Source organism: Sinocyclocheilus anshuiensis, unplaced genomic scaffold (assembly GCF_001515605.1).
Source record: "Sinocyclocheilus anshuiensis isolate Anshui unplaced genomic scaffold, SAMN03320099.WGS_v1.1 scaffold337, whole genome shotgun sequence".
Taxonomy (NCBI): domain Eukaryota; kingdom Metazoa; phylum Chordata; class Actinopteri; order Cypriniformes; family Cyprinidae; genus Sinocyclocheilus; species Sinocyclocheilus anshuiensis.
Genome location: NW_015537968.1, coordinates 525,054 through 536,752, shown reverse-complemented (window position 1 = coordinate 536,752; position 11,699 = coordinate 525,054). Strand labels below are relative to the sequence as shown.

General features: G+C 36.2%; 1 protein-coding gene across 1 annotated transcript in view; it reads right to left on the bottom strand.

Annotated features, from left to right (window-relative positions):
• The window catches only part of LOC107668312 (dysferlin), an 88,334-nt gene that overhangs the window by 18,159 nt on the left and 58,476 nt on the right, over window positions 1-11,699 (bottom strand). The window contains 1 exon segment of the mRNA XM_016460156.1: window positions 2,575-2,673. Within this exon segment, the coding sequence (XP_016315642.1) occupies window positions 2,575-2,673 (99 nt within the window).

Genomic DNA, 11,699 nt, shown 5'->3' with positions numbered 1-11,699 from the left:
CAAACCCAATGGGAAACAAGACACATGACTAAGACAACCAATCAGAACATGACACAATGAACAGAGGAACCAATGACATGAATACATGAGGGCAAGGGAAGCATGACACAAACAGGGACCATGACTAAACTAAATAATAAAAGACATGAACGTGAACATGAACATGAAACAAAAACAAAACCCAAACCCCACATTACAAAAAGCTAACCCTGCTCTGGAGTAGGCTTTCAAAACCTTGGGTAAAAAGTAGTGCTGTCAAACGAATAAAAAAAATTAACTAATTAATCGCACATTTTTTCTGAAATTAATCTCAATTAATCACGATTAATCCCACCTAACATTAACGTTTTTAAATATACTTTTATATTTCAATAATTTCACATTCAATCTTTAAATTAATGTAGAAACAACATAAAGATAGTATTTTTTTAATATTTGTTATTTTATTTTATTTTATATATTAATATATCTTTTTTTATGACTGACTATTTTATCACTGATACCAAGGAAATTTTTTTTTCTAATATTTAACCATTAACTATAGCCATTCAACATTACAGTATAATTAAGAGCTATCAATTTGAACATTTATTACACTTTAAAAAATAACAACTTCTAATTTAAGTAAGGGATAATGTACATCCAGCCGGTTGTTATCGCAGAATAACCCCCGACAGGGTGATCAGGATCCCGGAGCAAAGCGGAGGATGTACATTATCCCGCTTATTACACGGCTACTTGCCACATAAGTAAATAATTAGACACGAAATATTGATTTGAGTTGAAATATTTGAACGCAAAGCTTCCATGAACACAGCAGTTGCGAACAAGTGGCAAGTTCAAACTAGACGGGCATTTAAGGGATACGGTGCAGTCAAACCACTTATTACACAACATTTCACCACATAAATAATTAAGGCGATAAAATATATTGATTTAAGATGAAAATGTTTTCAAATCTTACCAGTTTGTTAGTTATACCTTATAATCCATTACAGTATACAAAACAATTGTCTCAAAATGGCATCAGCTGCATTTGTATGAAATGAGAGAGCGAGTCCGCAATACCAGGATGACATAATTAAATAATTGTACACATAATACTGAATTGAATTTTAATATTTTATTAGCTAACCAAACGTAAAGCTTCCACAAAAAAAAAAAAAAACTCTTCCTGGAAAGAGTATAGCGCAGACTTCAGTTACCCGGATGAGCCTGTGTTATTAGTTTTTACCTGTTGTTATCGAGGGATAACATACCTCGGAATGTCGCGACTGACCAATCAGAATCAAGTATTCCACAGAGCCATGTAATAAGTAAACTTAAAACAATCTTCACATAAACCCATTATAATAAATGTCATATTTAGCTGCCCTTCAGCTAGTAGGAAATATACAGAAACTAAATAGTTATCAAAAACTAAATTTTAAATTAAATATAGATGAATCCTTAAATCTACAATAGTTATTGATTTCCTCTTTTTTCTTTTGTTTTTTGATTAACAGACAACACAGCAGCTGGGTTATTCGGTTATTTTGGCTGCTTTATGAGCTGCCGCTGCTGAACATCATGCAGATCTGACGCATCGTATTTTCTCACAACTCTTTACCTTTTCTGACTCACTTCAGGTCTTAAAGTCTCTACTAATGAGCTGACGAGTTGAATCAGGTGTGTTAGATGAGGGAGATAGTGCTGGGTGCTCCAGGACAGTTCTGAAAACCACTGCATTTCAAACCCATGTTCTTAAATGTGACGCATATATAAATACTTACATACACACAGTTTTAAGGCAGCTTTAATCGCCTTTTTGGTAACTTCATGACTTAACTGACGACATAACAATAACACTGCATGCTCATAGTTTCATTTGCGCTTTAATATGAAATTATATACAGTGTGCGCCACTGCATTTGTGCATGCAATTGAAGAGCATGTGCTACAAGCACAGTATTATGGCTGACAAGACAGGAAAATTCGTTTTTACTGACATATGGCCTGACAACATCTCATCTGACCGCAGTTCACTGTTTTATCTTCTGTAGCTCCCTCGTCACCTGTACCTTTTCCGCACTTTTTTGATTAGCGCCTGGCACTGAGGTGAAGTTGGAGTGCACATCTGAAAAATCTCCCATTTGATGAGGTCGTAAAGATGCTCTGCATCTAAATAAACACAATTCTTGTCAAGAAAAAAAGAGACCGCCCCTGGGTTAATTGCGTTAAATATTTTTTTCTTAACACGTTAAACTGAAAAAAATAATCACATGCGTTAATGTGCTAATTATGACAGCACTAGTACAAAGCATTGTTAACCCTGTTTATGAATTACAAGAGTGAAACATTCCTTAACCTGGGTTAAAAGTGGGGTTTAGAATGGAGATAACCCAGGGTTAAGCGCCGTGTGAAAAGCCCTTTAGTGGTTTTTGGGGTCTAATGTTGTTTTGGACCCCACTGATTTCGTATGGACAAAAACAGTTCTTCAAAATATCTTTTGTGCTTATGTACCGTTTGTATGAAAGAAAGTCAGTCATGCACATTTGGAACAACATGAGGGACAACATTAGTTCAATGCCTTACCTGCAGCGTATCGAAGCCCTTCTCTAGATAACTGCCACACTTGTTTCTCTCACCCGTGGAGGCATAAAACTTGCTCCACCAGTCCATAAATTCATCCTGCTGTAGACACAGAGCAAGAAAACAAGAGAATTGAAAGAAACATTTAAAGCAAGGAAGGTCAGTACATATCTGACACCACATCCCTCATTCATTAGACCCCTGCTTAATTAAATCAATCATTTCATGAACAAAAATATCTAGACTGAAAGCAATAAAAGCCTCAACTTACCCATCGCCCCAACTAAAGCATGTCCGACAAATTCAACACAAACAAGAAGACAAGGTTAGAAAAAGCGAAGTATGGGGAATAAAAGTCGAGAGAAAATACGCTCAAGTGTCAAAACATTTTAAGCAGACAGACACATGCACGAGTGACAGTGACACCATCCACAGACCAAACGACCAGTGGAAACAACCCTTTCCATAACTTAATCTTTTCCATAAGTGACTGATAAATCATCCCTCTGCTGTAATGCCCGTAAGTGTAAGCATATCAACTGAAACTAGAAAGAAAGCTTTCAAATTGTCATTTTCCTTTCCATACACTTTCACGGGTATGGTTCAGGAGTGCTGATGTTCTGCTGCAATTTGATGTGCTAATCGCCACTGATACAGTAAGCCTCGCCAACGCTCACTCATTCCATGTGGAAAGTGTGGGAATTTTTCAAAAAGGTACAAATCAGGCAGTTCCCACCTCAGCCAGCACCATATTCCCATCCAAGCAAAAGACAAGAGTGTTGTTAATGTGAAACACCCTCTGCAAGTGACACTGCTTCAAAACAAGAAACAAAAGTGTAGTCTGATTATGAAGCAAGAATTGTCCAAATACGTGTGTGTGTGTGTGTTTGACAGATGGCTGAAAGACAGACTGAGCCACCATGGCATAAAACACAGTACGTTTGAGAGAGATGAGATCCCTCCGCTGGCTGGACCCACGCACACTGCTCTCTCTTCCAGAAGGCCAGTTTCGACTCACCCCGAGGAGAGACTTCAAGTTTCGCTTCCATCGTTCTTTTAACTTTTACGATGAGAGAGGAAAAACAGTAGTGATGGAGCAATGCCGGGCTCTGCTGGATTTTTTCCTCGTCTTAGTTGTTAAGGAGTGTGGTGGTGTGCGTTTTGGTGGCCAGGCAGGGGGCCGACAGTGTTGTTTAAGTGGCCTTCATGCCACTGCCGTGCCAAGTAATGCGTGTGTACTCGTGTCAGAGTGTGTCTCTACAGTACAAGACTGTGTGTTTATGTCTGTATTTGAGGGCAATATCCTGTTTATGGTCACAGACTAACAAATTGTGTACATGTGTGCTGCACAGTAAACTCAACAGGAGAAAAATGAACATATATGAAAATAAATTCTCTCTAAAATTGATATCGGAGCCATGGCTTATAGCGGGTAGTGCACATCTCTGACACATTGAATAGTGAGTTATATGTGGATGACATGAGTTTGAATATAGTTTGTTTTGGAAAAGGCCAATAAATAAATAAATCAATCAAAACAAACTTTGAATTAAGTCTTTCGTAAGTTTTTCATAATCTAAAATAATAAATAAGAAGAAATAAAACAGTGTGCCTTACCATTCAAAAGTTTGGAGTCCGTAAGATTTTTTTAATGCTTTTGAGATGGTCTTTTATGGTCACCAAGACTGCAATTATTTGATCAAAAATCTTAAGAATAAAACAGTATTATTCTGTAATATTATTACAATTTAAAATAACTCTTTCCTATTTAAATACATTTTAAATTGTAATTTATTTCTGTGATGGCAAAGCTGAATTTTCGGCCTTCAGTGTCTGAATTTTTCAGTCTTCAGTGTCTCATGATCCTTCAGAAATCATTTTAATATGCTGACCTGGTGGTCAAAAACATTTCTCCTTATTATCAATGTTATATAATATTTTTGTGGATACATTTTTATGGGTTTTTTTATTGCACAGAAAGTTCAAAATAACATTCATTTGAAATAAGTATAATTTGTAACATTATACATGTCTTTATCACTTATGATCAACTTTATAAACATTCTTGTTGAATTAACATGTTAATTTCTTTCAAAAAAAAAAAGTACTGACCCCAAACTTTTAAAATGGTAGTGCGCTATACTTAATAACGTAGAAAAAGTGTCACAATATAAAGCTCCAGAATTGCTCAGAAAATATGAGACTCTGTAAACCAATGAAAGAACCAGCAAAAACAGTAGTTTTTCTAAATAGTAATTGTATTAGGAGGCAAGCACTTACAGAAGAGATGTGTGCAGCACATGTGCATGACAATAAGTCAGAACAGGTTAAAAGACTGTGCCAAGTTTGGTGGACAGTCTGGACACAGATTGAAAAGTCATAAAGCTCACAACATTACAGTCAAAAAGTTTTAAAAACAGTAAATCCAATCATTTAAAAAAAGACATAACCATTTAGACAAGTGGATGTAACTTGAAAGCTCTAGAAGTTAGAGTCATGTTGGTATCAGGTCAGAGATTTTGTAAACTCAGATTTAAACAAGAACTTCCTCAAGCCAATATAATAAAGGAGAGAAATTAATGACTCAACAACTGGCACAGAGAGAAAGAGATGAGCAGAAGGTGAAGCTAACATGAAGTTGCATGTTTTTAGGGGACGGTCCCCTAGTCCAGCCCGTGTGTCTACCCAAAGGCGGCACACGGGGTAAATGGGACTGGGTGTGCAGCAAGGATTTGCAAAGTATTGCGAAGTTGCTTTCAGAATCACTTAAGCTGAGTTGGCCTGACTGTGTGGCAGTCTAACCGGCCCTGAATGGTGCTTTTCATAGTACTGCCACATGTCTCCTCTCTTTGTCTGACAGAGCTATTAAAGCGGAGCCTAAGGACGCCGTGACAGCCATGTTTCCATACTAGCTACTATGTGTGTGCACGCCTTAGGTGTTTGTGTGCAAGTTTGTGTTAATCTGAGTGCTTGCGAGTAAGGAAAAATGTTGTCTCTGAAATGATGTGTAATGAGAGTGTGCATGTGCGTCTGGTCACCCAGACACTTTGAGTGCACCAGATGTATGCGTTTAGTTATTCTATACTTTGCCCAAAGGTTTTAGGGCTTAGGGGTATTATTAAAATAAGCACTGCACTAGAGAAGACCACACCATATAAACCTGGGTGTATATGTGCGTGCATGCTCGCAAAAAGTTGAACACACCCTCAAAAGTGATGTTATACAGATGAAAAGATAATGTTATGGGAGTGATATGATTTCAGACACCGGGAACCTAGAAACTTCAACAAATTTGAGGATTTATAATGGCTGCTATGCCCATGGCGGCCTGGTACTGGAACAGGGTGGTCGGAGAGGCTGAGGAAAACAGTGAACTTCAATGCTCCTCCAAAAATTAATTCATGCAAAACCTGGTAAATGGTTGCAAACATTCTCAATTCCTGAGGTGAAGGTTACTGTAAAGCTCTGGTGGTGTTAGCTTTGGGTCTGAAAGGGCTCGTGTGCACTAGTGATGAAAAATAACCAAGCAGAGTTGGTAACAATTGAGCGCTGAATAGGCTTTTAACATAAGTTATGCTTAGAATATACTGTACAGACATTCCATGTGGCTTGATTGACGGTTCATTCAGAAATATAAACAATATCCAAAATTACCTCAGGAATTTGTGACATGGAGTTGGTGGAAAACCTGTAGGTTCTAAAGCAGGTAAATTTCATCCACGACTTTACAATTCAGTCCTTCATTTTTCATGAATGTTGTGATGGAGTGCAGTAGAGGCTGTCAGCATATTCATATAGCACATATACTGTACAGTATATATAGTACTTTTGAAATATGCTGGTTTGGCGCCGTTTTACCCGGTCGACCTGTATAGATATGCTTAAGTATATTTAATATAGTACCTACTCAGTATGCAAATGCATACTGCAAATGCCGCAATTGACTTGTAAATATCAAAGATGGCAATGTACAGTACATCACATGGTAACGTCTCATCACAGTTGATGCAACAATATTTTATAAACAAGTGCAATGAAGGTACAAATTAATTTGTCAAATCATCAGTGTACAGCACTGACTCACACCCTTTTTTACTCCAAGGTCCCCCAGGGTCAGTAACAATATTCAAAGGCTTATTTTAAATGACTAAGGATAAGAATTTTTCTATATTCAATACATTTCATCTATACTACCTGATCAAATATTTTAGAGCTTGCCGTAACTACAGAAATGTATATCCATTACAATAATGCTTACAGTATTTAAATATTTTATTCATTTACTTGACTTTTTCCAGCTCTAGAAATCACACTTTTAAAATGGAAGTAAAATTTTAAGTTTTAAAGCAATTTAAGTAATCTTGAAGCCCTCTTGGAAGTTTACTGAGGCTCTCTAGTGGGCCCTGGGCCCCTGGTTGAGAACCACTGGTGTACAGCACAGCAGTTGGGACATTTTTTTTTCACCTCTGCTCTAGCTTGTTCCTAGTCTAGCTCTCTAATAAAGCTGGCTATAAATATACACTATAAATATTGTTGGCCCTGTGACAGTCGCTTGTTCCTCTATTGTAAGTCACTTTGTATAAAAGCATCCATAATAATATAATATCATAAAGCCAGTACTGGCCTTCTCAACCAGGATTTTGGATAAAAGCTAAAGGGACTTTTGAATGTACGCATACATTTATAACTGGATTTATTTTGGTTAAGGGCAGCCCGTGTTCACTAAGACGTGTGCTGTACTGCTTCACTGTCTGCACATTTCAGCAGAGTCAAGGCATTCTTTCAAATAACCTTCAGCATAGTTTCATGGTCTGAAGAAAATTAAGCCACCAACCAATATTCCATTTTATGAGCAACCACAGTTCTGCATGTTTCTTTTTTCTCCTCTCAAAACTACTGATGCGTTTTGGATGTCAAGTACTAAGACTGGCAAAACTGCTGAAATACTATTTGTCCTCTGGAGTGTCTGAAGGCTTGGCAAAGACTTCAGCAAACACAGCATCACCACGGTACAGGCCTGTGTGTATGACAGTTCTCACAAAGCATAGAATAGAATAGAATAGAATAGAATAGAATAGAATAGGTATGGCCCAGCTTTAGGCCAAAGTAAATTTGAAATAATTAGATAAAACAGGGTTTTATCAGGGTTTTTTGTTTTTTTTTGGATGACAAAGATTTCAAAATATGATGATCCTTTGTGTGAGACCCCAACCGAGAATATAAAGGCAATTATACATTTCATGTAAAGAATAGAATAGAATAGAATAGAATAGAATAGAATAGAATAGGTATGGCCCAGCTTTAGGCCAAAGTACATTTGAAATAATTAGATAAAACAGGGTTTTATCAGGGTTTTTTGTTTTTTTTTGGATGACAAAGATTTCAAAATATGATGATCCTTTGTGTGAGACCCCAACCGAGAATATAAAGGCAATTATACATTTCATGTAAAAAAAAAAATAATAAATACACTGTAATATTGTAGTATGCAATATGCAAAGAAAAGAATATTAAGCAAATTATTAAAATATTATCTGGAAAATATATACTTTGTATTAAGCTGAAAGTGTATTTTTTGTGTATTCTTTTTTTGTTCGTTTTAACAGCCCAAAACAATTATTTTGTAAAACCTTGTAAAATACATTTTTGTACTGCCCTTCTAGCACCCTCCTGTGGATCCTAGACCCCAGTTTAAAAATCTGTGAATTAAAAGACCTCAAAATAATGAAGCACATCTCATTAAAATTACAATGAGAAAAAAAAATGTGATGAACATTTCTCTCCTCTCCATCTTTTTTCTCTCCCTCCTGAGAGCAACAGGACAGGACTGTGGCTCATAGAAAGTATCTACAAAATTTAATTTAAAACTGATTGAATACACATTTTCATCTCTCTCTTTCTCTTCCTTTCACTTATTCTTTTTCTTTCTGTTCTTGACATTTGGCTATGAGGGGAAATGCACTGGGAATCTTTTAACAGCCCTATTTACTTTGGCTCTGGTGAGAGAGAAAATTTGGGTTTTTGATCATCTGGTTTGAATGTTTTCTAATAAAATAAATATCTTTGTTTGCAACAAAAAAAAAAAAAGAAGAAGAAACCTCTATGTTTTGGCAGGAGAATGGAGAAAGTACTACATTTAGAGTGTGATATAAACAAAAAGTTATATCAAAGCATTCTGCTTAGTCCTAGCCTGATCTAAGATCTAGAACCAAAGCCTTAAATCTGTGGAGAGCATGTGACCAAGACCAAATTGGACCATGCTAAAACCTGTACGACATCCAAGAGTAAATGGGCCTAAAAAGATGACAGAACACACATAACTCCTATATGCTTGCTTCTCTTTTCTTGGTCACTCATTCACAATCCTGACTTTTTTTCTTTTAGAAATGAAATGAAGGATAGTTTGAATCCATTAAGTCTCCTTGATCTTAACACAAAACAGGATTCCTCTCTTGGAGGAACTGTGTTCTGCAACCAATCATAAGCGTAACAAAGAGAACTTTGCAGAGTCAAAGACAAATATGAGAGCAAATTAACTTTGCCTCATAAATAAAAAATAAAATTAAATTAAAAATGTACAATTGTCTCTCACCCAAAGTTCCTACAGTCAGTCACATGCACAAATCCTTCCTTGAGTTTCCACAAACATTTGCGTAAGCACTCACAAACCAGCTAGGTCTCCTACTAGCATATATCTGCCTGATTAGAGGCATCCGTTAACATAATTAGACTGGTGAAAATATCATTTTGTCAGGAGTATGTGGATTCCCAAACATCACACTCTTATTTGAGCATTTAATTTCAAAACCATGGGTATTGACAGGGAGTTGCAGCTATAACAGTTTTCAATCTTCTGAAAATGCCTGGAACATGCTGTGGGATATGAAAGATGTTGTAACATGGCTGCAGGGATTTACTCTCATTCAGATACAAGAGCATAAGGGAGGTTAAGCGCTGATATTGGGCAATGGGGATTGACTCGAAGTTGGCGTTCCAATTCATCCCAAAACAAGTTCAGGTCTGGACTTTGTGTAGGCCAGTCAGCTTTTTCCACAACAGACTCAGTAAACCATTTCTATATTGACTACATTAATAATAATAATGAAAAATTACAAAAGTACACAAAAATACTAAAACTTAAAATTAAAATTTCATTTAATATAAAACTTAAATGAAATTAATAAAAGTATGCTAAAAAAAATTATAATATAGTATAATTAACACTAAAAACAACACTGTGTGGAACACACAAAAAAAGATATTTTGAAGAAAAGTTTTTGTCCATTTAGTGAAATTCACTGGGGCCCAAAACAACATGTATTCCCTATTTGGACAAAAATATCTTCTTTTGTTTTCCAAAAAATAAAGTAAAGCTTGCAGGTTTGAAACAAAATGAAGGACAGAAAATACAGAATTTTTCAGTACTGAAATTTCATTGTTTCGAAGAAGAAAAAAATATATTCTTAAAATAAAATAAAATTAACTGAGAAGGAAAATTGCTTAGTGAAATTGAAACATGTTTTTAAAAAATGCATCTTGACGTCTTTTTCATATTTGGTTTTTTCTTTTTTTTTTTATAAATCTTCATGTAAATGTCGGACCTTGGTCTGGGTGATATCACTTGTCCTTGCATTATCATACACCAAGAACATGCAACACAAAACACAAGCCACATCGCATTTGTATGAATTTACCACAGTCATTCTAACTGAATAAAGGTACACATTCCATAGGACACAAACACAAAAGGAGACAATATAAATAATCACTCAAAGAGCTCTAGTCAGGATGAAATGAAGGTTACAGAGAAATGGAAAGAGATGGTGAAAGGGATGATGAGGTCTTACATACGTACATGGAGGCTGGACTGAGAAGGCGAGATGTTAATAATGGCAGAGCTGGTGCAGTCTGCCTGTTATAAACCAGAAGCATTGGTTAGTTGGTTAACGTTAGTAAATATCTGTAATACGCTAATCAACACACTATCACAAAAATGCAATCAAAGTAAGAGGAACAATCATGGTGACAAAAAAACAGAGTCTTTCAATTTCTCTATTCAAAGTCTAAAGCAAAAGAGTGTTTTTATGGTTTATATTGCAAATGTTTGAGGTTGTAATTGGAATGCATAATATTAAATATCCTTATCAAGAAAAATCTAACTGATGTACACGTTATACAACACTATACCAGTCAACAGTTCAATCCTGGCCCTAGTTATAATTTTTTTGTGGCATAATGAGGAATGACATGAATACAGAGCAACACATTAAATCAGCTGGATATGTGGATGAAGTAAGATGACAGCATATATTACGGAGAAAACAGTGGATCGGGTCGCCAGGTCTGGAACTCCTAGACTAAGATCCAAGAGAGAGCGTCAATGAGGTATAGATGGAAACCCTACCGAATGCTCGGACTCGAATCTGTGGTTTGTGAACTCAGACAGGACTGTTTATAGCTGATAGATAAATCATTACCAAGGTTAGGACCATGAAATGTGATTCCCCGATGAAGAATGGCACCCCAAGATTGTTGTTTTTCCTGGATGGGACTCAAACCCATAGGAAAGAAAAATCAAAAGTGAGATCTCTTTAACATCTCAAATATTTCTCCTAGACAGAAATGAGGTTACTTTAAGATCGAATGGAGATTTTTGCTTGAGTCTCCTGCTTCTCAAACTTGTCTCCTGAGACAAAAATTCTAACAATCTCACAATGGTCTCCTTTAAAGCTTTAGAAGAGATCTCAACAACAACACACTGTGCTCAGACATTTCTCCTTAACTAGAGACTCTGGATCTCTCACATTTGTCTCTTTTAAAGCTTTAGAATAGATCTCAATAACATCACACACTGTGTTCAGATATTTCTCCTTAGCTAGAGACCCTGGATCTCTCACATTTGTCTCCTCCAAAGTTTCAAACAAGATCTCAACAGCGTCACACACTGTGCTCAGATATTTCTCCTAATCTAAAGACTCTGGTGGTCTCATATTTGTCTCTTTTAAAGCTTTAGAATAGATCTCAATAACATCACACACTGTGTTCAGATTTTTCTCCTTAGCTAAATACTCTGGTGGTCTCACACTTGTCTCCTCCAAAGTTTCAAACAAGATCTCAACAGCATCGCA